Genomic DNA, 18,516 nt, shown 5'->3' with positions numbered 1-18,516 from the left:
ATAACGCCATCACGGCTGAAAGGGCGAGCATGTTTGGTGTGATGAGGATTCGAACCCGCGACCCTCAGATTGCGAGTCGAGCGTCCTAACCACCTGACCATACCGGGCCCCCTTACTTGCAGGTGTATTTTTCTTAAATAATAATCTGCGGATTTCGAATCGCAGGCTTGTAGATATATGCATTGTCTTTAAACGCTATTTGCATGCAGAATAAGAAACTTAATAATGTGGTTTTAAAAAATCTGAAATGGCAAGCAACCAAATTTTTTTATAGTTTTTTTTCTTTAGTTATTAAAATGATTTAAATATTCGTGAGTTTTTTTCCTTAAGTTTCTCCAACATACAGATTTACTTCTAGCAATCGTAAACCAATACAAAAGTATTTAAAGGTACTTATAGTACTTAATATCAACATAAGAAGGCATGGCAAAACTTAGTTATTACAATTTTGTACTTAATTCCCTGATTGCATTAAGTATTTTAATACAACAAGTAACACTTGTGTGATATATGTTTACCACTTATTCAAATTATTGGAATTTTGTCTGGTAGGCTGAGAAGTATAAAGTTAAATATAGAAGTTTGTCCTAAAAAAAAATTATTGTTTCCTAATTTTATTTTTCATTTTTAGATACCGATAATAAAGTTAAACGATTTTTTTGTATATTTGTTTTCTAAAGGGGTCATCTCCAAAGTTCAGGAAAATCGGGAATACTTTCCTTTCGTCGTTAAATTTATACTTTACACGTAAGTGTTTCTTTATGAAGTAATATTCTCATCTAATTAATATTGTTACAGTACCAGGTTCAAGTTATCTTTCTGTTTACTGTCAGAAAAATAATATAAATAATGATTAATCATGATTTTAAAAAGAGTAAATTGTACAAACATTTTTATCCTTAACTTCGCGTTCGTTTGTAACTGCGTATATTAAGAATAAAGTACACTGTGATAATCAATTTTTAAAAATCAGACGAGATCTGTTTTATATTGATGGTATGATACAACTGAAAAAAAAATCATTTTGATTTTTAAATATTTTTAAATAAATGTGATTGGTCATTTTGATTTAGTGTTTCATACGTAATCCCATTAGTGGATATGCGATCATTCATGTGAATAATTCTGAAATGTGTTTTTATTCGTATCTTGAAAAACAACTTCTAATGCTTATATTTTTTCATACCTATACTTTCATAGACTGTTGTTTCTTCTGTTCTTCAATACCCTGTTGTTCTACAAACTTTGGTGTTTGGAAAGGGAAAATCTGAATTTGACAGCAGAAGTCACAGAATTGCAGCAACCGTTAAAAGAAAGGTAGTCTTATATATCGGGCGTTTAATGAAGGATGTCGAAAAATATTTTAGTCATCTATTTTCCTATTTTACTGCAGTCTCGATATTTAAATAATGAAATAATACAAGATTTATTTTTAAGTTTCTCTCGTATGTTGTTAAAAACTAGTGTATTACTTAATTTGTGAACGAAATAGGCAGGTTTGAGATAATGAAATATAAATTTTCTCTGCCACTCTGTCTGTCTGTACGCGGCGTATTGTGGTCTAAACATCGTAACTCAGCTTTCAACCACAGAATATAATTAAAACAGCTCATAATTTCGTGCACTTATGATTTTTTTTTTTAGTGTGTCACGTTTTCCTCGAAAATTAAATTTTAGTTTTAAAATACCCAAAAAGACCTTCGACAGAGGTTTTCGTGTATAGTTCACTTTTAGGTTGTAGTTAGAGTAGGTGTTTAACTTCAAAGTAGCCAGATGAAGTTGATATGGAAAGGGAGGGGAGGCAGAAAGTGAACTGATTTCAAAGGATAAAACTGATCTCCCCCCTGAAAAATTTGAAACATTTTATGAACACGGAGACTTATAGAAACTTACAAACACTTGTGTTGTAATATTTTAAAGTTGTGATATTTAACGACTTAACATCCACACTAGTAAGTATAAAATGTTTAGATACACGGTGCAAAATAAACACCTTATAAAGAACGATTAGAGTAATAATGTGCGAAAACATCAGGTCAAAATGTAATATAATCATAATGTAATAATCCTAATATTTTACAAAATTGAAACTACCTGTTACTCTTTAAACACTTGCAAAAAGGAAAATATTTGACCATTAGCAAAACTAGCTAATTTTAAAATTTTGTTTGATGATACAACCTGCGTCTTCATTCCAATTGTTTCTCCAGGATAATCAATACAACGAATATTTAAATCGCCTACATTCAACCTTATATTTTCATAGCGGTTACCACAGTTGCGGGTTCACATGTTTGATCACCTTTGTTATATTCATCATCTCCTGAATTAACCTTACACTGTCGGGGAAAATATAAGGTCCAGCAATTGTCATTGTTCTTCTCTTGGTACGTTGTTTGCCTCCTTTATACATACATATATATCCACTGTCTGATAAAACGTTGTATTTAATTTGAATACTAATTATCCAATTAAATACTGGGAAGACTGCTCAGAATAAGTAGTATTGGTATGATGAATGGGAAGAATCGCTTAAGACAATCATTTTAATTCGGAAAGTTGAAAGCTGTTTATAACTCCAACAAACCCGAATAAATACATCATTGTTCCAGCAAGAAAGTAAATTCCACAGGCAAGTAATGGTTTTGTCCATATCTTAAGCACCAAGTTAATGGCAAAAAATCTTTTAAAGAAACAATTTGAAAATAATACTAATAATAACAGTGTGTAGAATTTAATATAAACTGTAATAATTTCCACAAACACTTTAATTACGTTTTATGAATGGCTTATAGTATTATAAGTAAGCTATTTGATTCACGGATTCATATGTATGATATAAAAGGATTTTCAAAATAACGTACTGTTCATAATTTCAGATACAATAGCATGCCGTTCTGTATCGGTACCTGTTGTATTTGATGATTCCATACTTTAAAACTTCGCATATTATTTTTATTCTTTATTAAAAATGTCTTTTGATTATTTTCTTAACCCATTAATGGGAGCCTTTGATGGACTGCTTTGTGGCTGTCTTAGTTTGATGGTGTTTGATATTTACGGCTCTGATTCGAAACATGGAAAGCGACATCTGTTGACACAAAAATAAATGTTTAGACTGTACCTAAGATACGTAGAAAATGTTTACTGTATTTTCGTAATCCGTTATAATAAATAATGTATATAAGGAAGGTTATAATCAAAGATACGAACAATTTAGATTAAACTTTGTGTTGAAGCACTAGCATTTGAATCAGTCATAATTTCTTTCAGATTAAAAGGCCCTCCCTGGAGGATTACAGTTTATAGTTGCTGTAATGATATTTGATCATTGAATGAATAAAGGCTTCATCATTTCAGCCTTTTTATATATATATTAAAATATGACCTAGACGTTGTTTAATAGATTGTGTGAATTTTGTTTCATACTATCAACCAGACGACTCTCACGGGCTGCAGTACCAATAGCTTATTTAATTCCCTTTTTCTAATGTAGGTGTCTCTCTCTGATAATTACTTGTTTCAAATTTAGAATAGAATAATTCCATCTGATTTGGTCGACGACTCTAGCTGTTTACCAATGACATTGAATGCTAGGTCAACCCAATGTGAAAAAGATTCTTGCTTGTTTGTTTTTGCAACGTGATATTTCTGTCTACCAATGACATTAAATGCTAGGTCAACCCAATGTGAAAAATATTTTTGTTTGTTTGTTATTGCAACGTGATATTTCTGTCTACCAATGATATTGAATGCTAGGTCAACCCAATGTGAAGAAGATTTTTATTTGTTATTGCAACGTGATAGGAACGAGATAACTCATCGTCGTTTTTAGCTTGGCATGATCAGGTGGTTTGGGCGCTTGACTAGCAATCTGAGGGTCGTGGGTTTGAATCCCCGTCCCACTGAACCTGCTCGCCCTTTCAGCCGTGGGGGCGTTATAATGTGACTGTCCATCCCACTATTCGTTGGGAAAAGAGTAGCCCAAGAGTTGGCGGCGGGTGGTGGTGACTAGCGGCCTTCCCTCTAGTCTTTTACTGCTAAGTTACGGACTGCTAGCGCAGATAGCCCTCCTGTAGTTTGCGCGAAATTCAAAACGAACAAAACCAGTTGGAACGTTCTATCTCTTCTGCGTTATAGTTTTCTACACTATGATATTAGCACGACGCTTTACCATCTTATTTCCCTCACCTTGGCGAAAAGAGGGCATTTACTCACTCTTACGTAACATTTTACGCTTTTTTAAAGAAAATATTATACGTATCTTTCTTAATCCCAAAGTTTTTAATTTGTGACTATATTTCAAGTAACTGTTTTTGATGTAATTCCTTAAAGCTTTCATAACTACATCCATAAGTCAGTTATGCTGATTTGCTTGATATATCTTTGATTAACGTGTACAAACTTGTTTGTATTTTTATATTGAATTTTTCAACTCTTCAAAGAACTTTTTTTTTTTAGTTTTCAGTACATTTTAAGAGAAGACTGTGAGAAGTTAGTACAGCATCAAGAAATGTTGTACAGCGTGGAAGCCGAGAGTTGGTCAGAAATACTAAGTGACACACTACAGTTGACTCAGATCGTATGTATTTACTAATGTTTATTTGTTTGTTTTTAAGCACAAAGCTCGCGATAGGCTATCTATGCTAGGCCTACCGCAGGGACCTAACCCCCGAATTCTAGCGTGATAAATCCTTAAGCCTACCACTGGGTCACCAGGAAGACGTTTAATTATAGGTTCAAAAATGTTTTATAGACGCATCAATTATCTCATCCATACATTTAGGCAATAAAAATACAACACGTTCGTAAAACAGATCGAAAAGCACAGATATGAGATCGTCCTACAAGTACACCATTTTGTATAATTACAAATCCATACAGTGAGTATCAAGCTCCGTAGTATTAAGTGCGGTGATCAGAATAAACATTGTTGGTTGGGGTCATGGTAGGTCATGAGGATGCGCAGAACCGAAGATGAGAAGCTGGTAAATGCAATATTCTTCCAATGAAGAGCAGACGAAGTTTTCATCGCGTTTATACTCGACTGTGTATATCATTGATTACTATTTATTGTAACTGTCCCTTTATCTTGCCTGTCCGCGGAAATTTGTGAATATCTGAACAAGCATGATCGTCTTTAATGAACTGCATGAATCTAAATTACGTTTTTTTTTCTTCATAACTAATGATTGACCATCTGTTCAGTATCTACTTACTGTTATTATTTAATTCATAAATTGAGTTATTAGGTTTACAGATATAGCTGTATTGATGGAAGAAAAATCCGTTAAACTTTAATACAAGCAATGTTAATATTGTACTCGTACTCAAGATTTCAACTTGACCTCTCTTTTATACAACCACGGAAATAAAAGAAACAAATAGTTCACACCTTAATGTGTTAAACTTAGAAATGCCGATGGGATTCATATTTTTCTAAACCATTTGTGCTCAAGTTTGCTTGTAGGTATGATTTTACTTGTGACAGGTTCCTAATGATGATTCAAACAAAAATAATTGAAAATACTGTAATTACTGATGGGGGGTCTCCTATGCATTTTTATTTGTATTTTTTGTAGAAGATAAGTGATTTCACTAAATTATTTGGCCAGCTCTTGATAACGAGTGTTAAAACAAGCAAAAACATAGAATTGCTCAGTACGAAGTAATATTATGCATTTCTTTTAGTCGTTCTTGTATTATTTGGTAGACAGTTTGGACTTTTTTCAGTCTGTTTAAGAGAATAAACCTAATAAATTTTCATAGCTTAATGTTATTAAACTATATTTTTTCTGTTTTCACTGTTCATACTTCTTAACTAAATCATAATATTTGGTGTAGTTACTAAAATTAGATATAGGGCCCAATGTATCATTCGATTCGCAACTTGTCAACGAGTTACAATGATTTAAAGAACTTTCATCCTCTTATCAATAATCCCTGTAACCATGGGCAAGGGAAAATCGAAAAATAAGACTAGACTTGGTTTTAGGCAATTAAGAGTGAAGTGTTAAAAATAAACTGTTGGTAACATTATGATTCCATCACGTTATATTGCTATTGTTCCCCAGGTGGATCACCGAACAAGCTCGCCCTTTCAGCAGTGTGATGGTCAGTTTGTTTGTTTGTAATTAAGCACAAGGCCACACAATGGGCTATCTGTGCTCTGCCCACCACGGGTATCGAAACCGGATTATAGCGTTGTAAGTCCACAGACATATGGATAAGTTACCCCACCAGTATGGCTTAATACGTACAGTGCACATGTGAAGAACGCCTGTACCCCGATTTTTTTAATACTAGAGCTTTAAGTCCACAAATTCACAAATACAAAACAAAGTAATGTATAATGTGATCAGTTTACTTAAGTAACGACGAAACGTGTCATTTTAGGTTTTTTCGTTGTTGTTTTTTGTATTCATTATTCTGGTTTGCCGCACAGGTACTGTATAATAATAATAATAATAAATACGTATGTTATAACTATAGATAGCAAGTTCAATTTTAAAAAGAATTGCTCGAGATTTTTATACATTTCTTTGTTACTTGTTATTTGGGTTTTTAGTTTATCTATTCTCTATTACTATTAATTTTCTCACTTTCTTCCAATTTATTAATTTTAATTATATAGAATTTCGCACAGTTTAGTGTTGTATCTGGAGTATATCATAAATTAATGTTATAGCCATAGGAATGTAATTATACTGATGTTGCTTATTCGTTGATTTCAGATTCAAAAGTCCTTGATAGAGTTACAAATCTCTGCAGAACACCACCATAGTGGGAGGAAACAAAGGATGGTTAAAACAATGAAAGAACCAATAAGCAAAGAATTCGATAAAGATAAATCTCAAGATTATTTCACAAAAATCTCTATAAAGAAAGAAGAAAATATCAACGAAGCAGAGCTGATACTTTCTGAAGGGCAATCGGTCTCAAACGAACGTGAAACCCAAGATTTACATGTAAAAGAAGAAACCAACACTTAGTGAAAATTATGCTATTAACACTAGTTTCTGAGAGCGTAATACTTATCATGATTGTATTCATTATAAACTTTATAAAAGCGCTTTTGAAACTCGGTCGTTGCCGTTTCACTCCATATCTTGAATATCCTACTTTTATTTTTACAAAAATCAATATTTCTACAACTAAGTAATATTGTTTTAATATCCAAAATATCATACAGAAGTTCACTGAGTTAGAAGCAGTCAATGTTTATTCGATGTGTGTAGTATGTCTTTCTTATAATAAAATCTTCAATGTTATAGACTAGAAGTTCAAAATATTTCAAACCTCTAAGAGTAGAATGTAACAACGACATCGAGGTAGCATGTGTTACTGCAAAATTATGAACAGTGTTTCTGCGAAACTGTTACTCCTAGGTTTATATGCTATTTAATATTTTTTCTGTTTGTTGTTCTTCGATGATATTGTTTTTATATCATTAATAGTTTTAAAAATGCTTTAATGGTGAAAAAACAACACAGATCGTGTTCAATAAATATGTACGTACGATCACAATATTGCTACTTTTCTTGTCTAAAAGGAGAGTTTGTGTTTATATTTGAATAATTTTTTAAATAATGAAAAGTCCCGACTAGTAGAAACACCATTGAAAGTTGCTGTAAAGTAAATAAAGCAAAGGATAAAAACGGTATTTTTTAATTTTGAAATTGAAAACACCTTTTAAAAAGTTAAGAATAAAATCTTATTAAGTGACGTGTTTGAAGGTTTTGGTATTTGTGATTTGTATAAACAAGGGAGATTTTAATATGCCTATAAACGTATGTATGTATATACATGAGCGTTTTAAATTATTCTATTTGAAGAAACTATTGAAATTATATTTTAAATCTTTATGTAGACAGTCTTTTAAGACTGCTTAAATTGGTAAATTTTCATTGCCTTTTTAAAATTAGTACATATGTCAATACAAAAACAAACGATAGATTTTATCTAAAGACTTAGCTCAGTTACAAGAGCTCAAGAAATAGTTATTATTAGCTTTTTTCTGCTCTTTATAATGACTGTGAATTATGTATTACATTACAGCTCTCCTTTTTCATTTCTATTCGTTGATTTTTAATATCTTTATCAGTGTTGTCCTGCTCAAGTTTAGAACTTACAATTAAAAGAATACAATTAATTTGATTTGATTTGACACTCTTATGCAATAGATAAAATGTTTAAGTTCAAAGATATTCTCTAAATATTTTTTCCCAAATTTGAAAGTTTAAAAATTCTGATAAACTAACAAATTATCGGTAATGCTCTTATTAAAGTTTATGGTTATTAAGTTTTATTTCACATTTTATCCATAACCTATACATAACTATGTGGAAGTTTAAGAAGTAAATTAATATATTTCGCACAAAGTAAAATATAACATTATAATGATAAGTTGGAATCATCTTTCTATGTATTTTTAATTTAATACTTTTCACAAATCTAATGAACATTTTCAGGATAAAGATGAGAATGACTATTTTAAACCACACACATTTTGCAAAACGGAAAAATTAAGGATTATTGTAAAAATGCTAATTATATTTTTCTGTGGCCAATATACGTAAAAGTAACGAGAAAAAGATTCAATTCAATTTTTATTAACTTATTTTATTGTTGTATGTAAACAAAAATACCACTCAATGGTATAAAGTATTATGTAAAATTGTAAAACGGAGATTTCAAAAATAAAATTAGTGTTAGCAGACATTATTAAAACTGTGTTATTACTTTTCAGTTCTAGCATTTATTGTTTTAGTTTTATGTAATCTAAGTATGTCTTACAAATGTTCTACGAATCATGTACAATTGATTTGGTGTTTATTTTATTTTCTTCTTTGGCGTGCTTTTCAAGTCACCCCGACTTATGTGAATTTGTGTTGCTTAAACGTAGTATTTATTGAACGCTGACGTCCACGTACAGTGAAAAGCTTATGACAAATCTGGCAAAATCTGTGGTCTAAGGTTGGCCTTCGTCCTTATTACAATAGAAATCGGGTGTTAGTGCGTTACCTTGGCCATCAGACTGAACTCAATATGGGGTTGCAATCCAGAAGTTTTTTCTGAGCAGGGATTTATGGGCTCAAACCCTGGGATCCCGACCGGCATTCAAACTCTTTTTAACTATCTATATTAGTATTAGTAAAAGTAATTAGGTTATCTGCATTCCTTATCTAACTTATATTATTAAAAAAATAATGAGAACACAGGAGATTAGTAAAACTAAGCATTTGGAATAATAGCTTTGCTATTAAACCTGTTGTCTTACCTTACGAACTCTTAAATCGGATCCATTTTGTATGTGGGACTGACTGCGTTACCATCATTCAACAAGAAGGATCAATGAGTATCCAAAATGCAAACAATTAAACTTGAGTCCAGAAAGCTTTATATTAGCTTTTAATTAAGTTTAATCAAGAAACTGCGTAGTTAAAAATGTTCATGCAATTTGGTTAAGTATTGCCATTGTGAGAATAAATCTAATCAAAAGTTATCGGTGACAACCCTTTGGTTCTAATACAATCTCGAAAATTCCTGGATTCTTTTTCCATAAATCCTCGGATTCGAGTAACCGTTTTAGCATACTGGATCTCGGGATTACAACTCCTAAGCTCGATGGACTGATAAATGGAGGAATTAGTTCCAAAGGGAGCATAGGACCTGGAACATCGTTCTAATAAAGTACCAATAACCTGCTTTATTTTAATAAGCCTCGAAGATTAGTTTAAAACACCTAGATGTGTTATAAAAGATTTTCAGTTCTCAAGTTATTATATTAAAAAGTTACTCTACATATTTAAGCGATCTGAAATATATATTTTTTCCATTTTAAACGGCTTTAATTTCGTCATTCTTCTTAAAATAAAGCGAGCTATTAGCAATTTATAGAAACTCCCTCACTTCGGTTTTAGATCAAAGCTAGATTTTGTTGTAAAGTAACATTTCTTTCATTTCTATGCAAGAGAGACTCCAGGACGAAAGAACTGTAGTGGTATGCACTATATTACGCAATGCAGTTGTGTAAATTGTTGTTGTAGTATTCGTTTCCTGTGGCTACTTCACACAGTTCCACTGTTTTGATATTTTTATTAGTTTTGAATGGTGAAGAATTTGAATAATAATTTAATCTTCGTATCGTCCAGTAACTCGTCTGGATATAGAGTATTCATAGCCCAAACTCGGGCACTTATCTTGTTTTAGAAGTACATTATAGTCATTTCGAAGTTTCTGTTTCTTTTATTTGCATGTTTAAACGCGAAGCTGCACAATGGGCTACCTCAGCTGTGCCTAACCCAGAGATCGAACCCCAAATATTTTCCTTATATGTACTAAAGCTTATCTTTTACCACTACAATAGTCAATTTTGAAATGATGGAACTTTTATTCAAAATTTAAATATCAATTAGAGGATCAAATAAGCAATGATGCGACCACACGTTCTTATGTGAAAAATGTATTTAAAATAATAGACTATAAGTTTATTTTTATACATTATTAAAGTACTACACATACGAATTACTTCTTATTAACTTGTTCGGGGGAAATAGGAATAAAGCGTAATTTATCCCAAATAACTTGCGTTTGAATATGTTTTGTTACATTTCGATTGTATATTGGCTATAATGGTATTGTCCAACTTATGTTTTGGAACCGATATTTTTAACCCAGTAAAATGGTGTTAAGTAACAGTCCATGTCGTTATTAAAGTTTGTCTCCATTCCTAAGTTTCGGTAAAAATTGAGCTTTGATATAACTTTACATTGTTCACACCTCAGTAACTTTAAGGTACCATTTGCACATTGAATTGATCTATCTAGTTTGATAAAGTCCTCTAAACCAATAAGATAAAAGAAAGCTTTTGCACTGTGATCAAGCTGAGTCGTGGGTTCAAATCCCCGTCCCACCAAACGTGCTCGCCCTTTCAGCCGTGGGGGCGTTATAATGTGACGGTCAATCCTACTGTTCGTTGGTAAAAGAGCAGCTCAAGAGTTGGCAGTGGCTGATGATGACTAGCTGCCTTCCCTCTAGTCCTTAACTGCTAAATTACGGACGGCTAGCGCAGATAACCCTCGTGTAGCTTTGCGTGAAATTCATAACAAACAAACAATCTATGTTTAAGTTGTTTTATTCATTCTCTTTGCTTTAGTTTTTAGCCAGTTTAGCACATTATGATTACGAGTAAAGGAGTTAGTTTTAGTTTTTGCCATCTTTACTTTTTGATTTTAGTTCATTTTTAGTGCCATTATATATTTATCTTTTGGTTTTGATTTAGAGCTATATTTTGCCTATTGTTTATTTATAACATAAATAATTTTTCTCCGTGTCTAAGCTTTTGGGGCTTATAACGCTAAAATTCGAGGTTAGATCCTTGTGGTGGGCACAGTGCAGATAGCCTAATGTGCAACTTTGCGCTTAAAAACCAAATAAACAGATGAATAAGTTTACTACAAATCATAGTCCAAACTTGATTTATTATTCGACTAATACTGCTGGGATACATACAACTGAAATAGTTTAATATTCAAGGTTCTCTCGAACTATATATCACGATATGACATATCAGCCGTTTAGAGTTTTCATAATAATACGATTTTTAAATGTTATAATCACGAATAAAGATTTTTTTGGCAATCATTTTGAGCTGGTATAATTCAGAGTTTGGGTTTCTTTAAAAACTAAGTATTTGAAAAGCATTATCCGACAACTGTTTATGTATAACTGAATTAATAACATTTAATAAATTGTGAATAAGTCTACTCTAAGTGCTTCTTTTGTGCTGATTTAATTATTCCATTTTTATCCTAACTTTGTGGTAGTAGCCTTTTAGTTAATGGTCATTTAATTCAGTGCATGCGTTTAATAGTTCATTATTTGAAAGTTCACTGGAATATACCGAATAAATAAAACATTAGTACATACGCATCAGGTTATTTTTTAAAAACGAACAGATCTGCAAAGGTTATTATATTGAAATGAATAAATCCTGAACACATCAGTGTTAAAAATGTATATACATATATCTTTTAACAACATAATTCACCGAACACAATCAAAACTATAGCAACTATTATAACTTACAAAGTCAATTATAGAATATTTCTCGATTAATCTGCCTTTTGTAATGTTCAGTTGTAATGTTGTTGAACTAAAGTTGAAAATTATTTTTCTTGTTTTTTATACTTTTGTAATTATTTGAGTCGTAAACATATTTGAAATGGAATAATATAGACCAACGAGATCCAATTATTGATAAAAAAAAAGTTCCTTGCTTCAGCAGGACGAATACTGTGTGCATGTATTCACACAATATTTCATCTCTTCTCGTCCCACATTTCAATACCAAAGTCCTTTTTCCTTAGAGTAGGTGTGAAATAACCTGTTTTTGGGAGATATTATAACGAAATAAAAGAAGATCAGCAAACATCATATACATATATATCTGAGTAGATTCCTCTCTGTGTTCCTAATCTTGCAATTCACCAGTTCTCTTCAGTTGCTTTGTCCGCCATGAGAAAGAAGGGCTTCTAAAATAAGAAAAAAATTAAATAATATTTCAATTCTGAAACTTAGTCGTGTATAATGTTTAGACGAACACATAAATACGTATCTTTGCTCTACATGATATAAATTTGGACAAACGATAACATCATTAAAAATAGAGAAACTAGGCACCTCTTTTATTATTATACAAATTAAGTAATAATTTCCAGTGGGAGTACGTTATGAGAGAGCCAGCCACATCCCACCATTCGATCAAATAAGAGTATACCACGAGATGGCAGTGGATGCTGTGGCGCAAAGTTAGTGACGGATATGCGCTGGTGTAGCTTTGCGCGAAATTAAGAAACAAACAAACCAAATAATTTTCATCAGTGCCAATAACGTAACATTAATGTATAAAAATACTGCGATTGGCATTACATAACTGTTAAAACACGTGTACTACATGCTCGACAGTTCCTAACCTGTTTCAGTAGGGCATTGAGCATTTTATATTTTGCCTTAATTTTCTTACTTTGAATAATTTATTAGAAAATATGACAATAGCCTTCATACCAATTTTCAAACGACAGTGATTTAAACTAGGTCTCATGAAGTAAATATAAATCACAAAATTTCAGACCTTCTACTAAGTTCAAACTTATTTTCTTTAAGAAGACCTCATTGAAGAAACCGAAACGTCGTCCCCTTTTCATTCAACAGACAGTTGCAGTCCATTAAAGTTCTCAAACTTACTGTCTACTTTGCTCAAAGTTCCACTTAAATAATACATGAAGAAAGCTTCAGTATAGAAATCGAAACGTCGTCCCCTTTCATTCAATAGACAGTTGCAGTCCATTAAAGTTCTCAAACTTACTGTGTCTACTTTGCCTAAAGTTCCACTGAAATAATACATGAAGAAAGCTTCAGTATAGAAACCGAAATTTCGTCTCCTTTTCATTCAACAGACAGTTGCAGTCCATTAAAGTTCTCAAACTTACTATGTCTACTTTGCCTAAAGTTCCACTTAAATAATACATGAAGAAAGCTTCAGTATAGAAACCGAAACGTCGTCCTCTTTTCATTCAACAGACAGTCGCAATCCATTAAAGTTCTCAAACCTACTAATATTTATCTGTTATATCTTCAATTATATGGATATTTTTTCAATAAATATCTTTTTATTTATTATTCCGTCAAAAATGTAGTATTTGGTCGGCTGGCCACTTCAAATAGTTTAACAATTTTCACATTAAACTGGAAGGTCTTAGAAATACCTAAGTTTTGTTTTAAACGCTTGCAGATGTCCATACTAGGTATACATCCCTATTAAAAATACAGGAAACACTGATATGAGACTCATAATTAATACTGGGTTTCATGAAGGGACAGTGTTTTTTTATGATTGCAGTAAACAGAACGCAGAAATGAGCTTGATTATTGTGAATTAATTTAACTTTTTTTTACCAGCATCGTGATCCGATAAAATGTTGTCTATTTACTTAATATAATAATAGCAAAAAACAAATCGGTGATCTCAATCCAGGGTGCCCGAAAAGTCTGGAACCATAGGCACTGCAATGACTTTTACAGAATGTGTTCCACATGTTGTCCTTGTAATTCGAAACAACTTTGGATTAACAGCGGGATTAACTCGACTTTTTCATGCTTTGACAGAACTATAATCAGTCACCTATCTGAAATTAAGAAAAGCTGCAAATTACCAATGGTTTCAGACTTTTCGGACACCCGGTATATATCATAAATATATTAGTGTAAACAGAAATGATAGGACTATTCTTACCATTGTTAACATCCTAATGAAAGACGTTTTCCTTAAACTAAAGGTCTGTAAGAGAAATTTGCTTGTTTTAGCGCAAAGCTACACAATAGGCTATCTTCTATGATAATCAAACCCCATATTTTAGAGTTTTAAGTCCGTAAGCTTACCGCTGACCGACAGGGGGAGCTGCAAGATAAGTGACCGGGAGACAACTATTAAAAAGTTTACAATTTTCCGCCCAGATCGTGGATAATTTTCGCTCCTAAAACAGTTCAGCGTAATATAAATACATCTATAATGGAGCCTTTGTGAATGAAGTTTTATCATTGAATGTAGCCATAAGCAGCAGTGGAAAGAATCTATCAAGGCTGTTTAGAAAAAAAATTCGCCGAAGAATTTTAACTAAGAATAATATATAATAACATGGAAGACAACGCTAAAGTATATTCAAATTATGTACATAGTTATCTAAACAATTATTTAACAAAAGGCTGTGTGTGTGTGTCCGCTTATAACTGGCGAACAACTGGACCAATTCTCACCAAGCCTGTTACGTAGCTTTAGAGCAGCAGCATTTAATTCCGTGTACAGAAAGTTTTCTGCTAATTTGTAACAAAAAGAGGGATCAAAGTAAGAAATAGTATACATATTTGGAGTTGGTATGTTCGTTAACATTTATATCTACGTCATTACCTTACGTCAAAATTTGGGGAAATTCCTGTTTTTAGACATAAACATACATATAGATATACATTTTTATTAAATGATACAACACCGACACGTATTAGTAATTATCATTATACCAACGACGTACTGGATCTTTGTATGTGCTCTACATCTGTTCTTCCATCTTTTACACCATTCAGTGTGGGTGAAGACGCAGATAGTGACCATTTACCGATTTGTGGTATCTTTGATTTCGCACCAAACACATACAAACCAAAATTCTATGAAAAATTCATCTATAAAAAATCTAACCGACTAAAGTATTCAAAAATTAAACGTACTTCTTCAAAACCACCTCTCCAAGAAGCAAAAGCCAAACAAGAAATAAACTGCTACTGCTCAACAATCTCGGAGATCCTCGTAAATACAGTAGAAAAATACATTCCAAAAATAAAAAACTGCAAAAATTACACAACAAGGAAACCACACAGACTACTAATAGAGAAAATACAAGAACTCAGAAGACTAAGACGAGAATACGTGAGAGCAAGAGATCACCAAACAAGAACTCAGAAGACTAAGACAAGAATACGTGATAACAAGAGAACACCAGACAAGAACTAAGACGAGAATACATTATAACAAGAGTTCACCAAACAAGAACTAAGACGAGAATACTTGATAACAAGAGATCACCAAACAAGAACTAAAACGAGAATACATGATAACAAGAGTTCACCAAACAAGAACTCAGAAGACTAAGACGAGAATACGTGATAACAAGAGTTCACCAAACAAGAACTAAAACGAGAATACATGATAACAAGAGTTCACCAAACAAGAACTAAGACAAGAATACGTGATAACAAGAGATCACCAAACAAGAACTAAGACGAGAATACATTATAACAAGAGATCACCAAACAAGAACTAAGACAAGAATACGTGATAACAAGAGATCACCAAACAAGAACTAAGACGAGAATACATTATAACAAGAGATCACCAAACAAGAACTCAGAAGACTAAGACGAGAATACGTGATAACAAGAGTTCACCAAACAAGAACTAAAACGAGAATACATGATAACAAGATATCACAAAAAAAACAAAAAACTATGACGAGAATACATGATAACAAGAGATCACCAAACAAGAACAAAGACGAGGATACACAATAACAAGAGATCACCAAACAAAAACAACAACACTGGGACAACTACTGTTCACAATTAAACACAAAAACAGATCCTAAAGAATTTTGGACATGTATAAAAAGAATAACTAAAAATAATTGAACAAACACAAAATTATATCCAACACTCAAACACAATAATGAAATTGCATACACAAATAAACAGAAAGCAAGCTACAAAAAACCTTTAAAACACCAAACGAACTAAACATGAATAATTACTTTCTTAATGTAATAAATAATTGCATAAAGACGAGTAACCGTCTATACACACCCAACTTCAATTCAAACACACCTCACAGATAAAGCCAAGTACGACCACATAACAAAACAACCAATAAAAACCGCAGAAGCCATAAGTAACATAAAAACACTCAAAAATACAGCACCAAGACAGGGCAGAATACAGAACATGCTAATAAAAAGGTACTTCAGAGGCTGCACTAGCACCTGGCAGCACTATTTAACCTGTCTATCAAATCAGGATACTTACTAAGCGCTTGGAAAAATAGCTGTTATTTTTACGTTCCCAAAGGAGATTAAACCAGCAATTAACTCGTAAAACTAAAGAACTATCAGGCTAACTAGCTGTATAGGAAAATTGCTAAAATAAATCTTAAACGATGGATTATTCACTTATCTAGAATTAACTTCAAACTACCAGAAGTTCAAAACGGCTTTAGAAGATACCGACAAACTACTGATCACTTACTTAGATTAACAAAGAAATAATAAACAATAAAAACCATTGCACGTTAACAGAGGAAATAATAAAAACCACTGCACATTAACAGATAAAATAATAAAAACCACTGCACGTTAACAGAGAAAATAATAAACAGCTTACATAAAAACCACTGCACGGTTGGGTGTTTCGTCGACTTAAAGAAAGCATTCGACAGAATTTGTCACTACGGTCTTAGATATAAAATGTCCAAAATGGCCAACTGAAATTATTCGCTGGTTAGAATAAATGACACCTTCTCAAACATCTTCATCTCCGAGGCAGGAGTCGCACAAAGATTCAAGTTTTTTTATGTACTACGGTTTGTTTGTTTTGTTTTAAATTTCGCACAAAGCTACACGAGGGTTATCTGCGCTAGCCGTCCCTAATTTAGCAGTGTAAGACTAGAGGGAAGGCAGCTAGTCATCACCACCCACACCCAACTATTGGGCTACTCTTTTACAAAACGAATAGTGGGATTGACCGTAACTTAATAACGCCCCCACGGCTGAAAGGGCGAGCATGTTTGGTGTGACGGGGATACGAACCCGCGACCCTCAGATTGCGAGTCGAGCGCCCTAACCACCTGGCCATGCCGGGCCTTATACTAATGAGAAGTGTAAATGGTTTGTGCATTTTTATCGCATAAGATATGGTGAGTTTCAGTAACGTAAATTATGAAGGGACAAAAAAACAACAGAAAATGGAAGTGTAGTGAATGCAGAGTTGTAGTATAATACTGATAATACTGTAATAGATGGTGGTGGTGCTGGAAATCTGCCAAGTACGAGTTAGTGTCAGAATAATGACAACAGTCATGTACTAAAGCGCGTGTGGAGGACGTAATAACGAATGATCCAGGAAATGAATGAACGCTTAAGACTGAGAAAAAAGAATATCACGAAGAAAACGTGGTTAGTGGGATTTATACTGCGGAAATGAAGAATGTAATGTTAAAGTTGAAGAGTAATAACTGGATTTAAAAAAAACAGCTCAATACACATCAAATATGATAGATAAATTTTTCAGTACAGTTTATAAACTAACGCAAAAAATAAAGGAACTTAAAAGTAAAACTCAGTAACTGGAAAATATAGATTTAGAAAAGAATAAAGCTAATAGGTTTATGAGTTGAATCAAGACTTGACTAACCAAAATTTGAAAGTATAGGAGTATCAAACGAACCAAAAAAAAAGTTAACAACATTGTACGCTTGTTTGTAGTTATGCACAAAGCTACACTAAGGGCTATCTGTGATCTGCCACCCACGGGTATCGAAACCCGGTTTCTAGCATTGTAAGTCCACGGACATACCGCTGTGTCACTGGGGGGCACATTGTATGCAAAATACCAATAAAATTAGTAAGGAGGAGATAGAGGCTGTACACAGAGTTCCATCGTGAACACAGACAGGATTAAAGTTATAATAGCGAGGTTTATATGAGTGAGGGGTAAATGTTGAGTAGTTGAAATGAATAATACAAAGCAAATTTTGTTTGTTTGTTTTTTGAATTTCGCGCAAAGCTACACGAGAGCTATCTGCGCTAGCCTCCCTAATTTAGCAGTGTAAGACTAGAGGGAAGGCAGCTAGTCATCACCACCCACCGCCAACTCTTGGGCTACTCTTTTACCAACGAATAGTGGGATTGACCGTCA

The 18,516-nt window shown here is 32.8% G+C and overlaps 1 protein-coding gene and 1 long non-coding RNA gene across 2 annotated transcripts in view; one reads left to right on the top strand and one right to left on the bottom strand.

The window, feature by feature from the left end:
- The window catches only part of LOC106470893 (GRAM domain-containing protein 1B-like), a 38,254-nt gene extending 29,540 nt beyond the window's left edge, over window positions 1-8,714 (top strand). The window contains exons 13-16 of the mRNA XM_022399533.1: window positions 681-747; window positions 1,201-1,317; window positions 4,462-4,582; window positions 6,735-8,714. Coding sequence (XP_022255241.1) covers window positions 681-747; window positions 1,201-1,317; window positions 4,462-4,582; window positions 6,735-6,992 — 563 coding nt within the window. The 3' untranslated portion in view covers window positions 6,993-8,714. The remainder of the gene's footprint in view (window positions 1-680; window positions 748-1,200; window positions 1,318-4,461; window positions 4,583-6,734) is intronic.
- A 2,749-nt stretch (window positions 8,715-11,463) lies between these two features.
- Window positions 11,464-17,242, bottom strand: LOC111088711. Its single transcript, XR_002613146.1, has 2 exons — window positions 16,984-17,242; window positions 11,464-12,536 (listed from the first exon to the last, which is right to left on the bottom strand). It is a non-coding gene; the product is annotated as an uncharacterized LOC111088711 (long non-coding RNA).
- Window positions 17,243-18,516: the final 1,274 nt, after the last annotated feature.

This window comes from Limulus polyphemus, unplaced genomic scaffold (genome assembly GCF_000517525.1).
Source record: "Limulus polyphemus unplaced genomic scaffold, Limulus_polyphemus-2.1.2 Scaffold4275, whole genome shotgun sequence".
In the NCBI taxonomy this organism is placed as follows: Eukaryota; Metazoa; Arthropoda; class Merostomata; order Xiphosura; family Limulidae; genus Limulus; species Limulus polyphemus.
The sequence above is the reverse complement of the archived record's forward strand: the minus strand, read 5'-3'. Positions and strand labels throughout refer to the sequence as shown.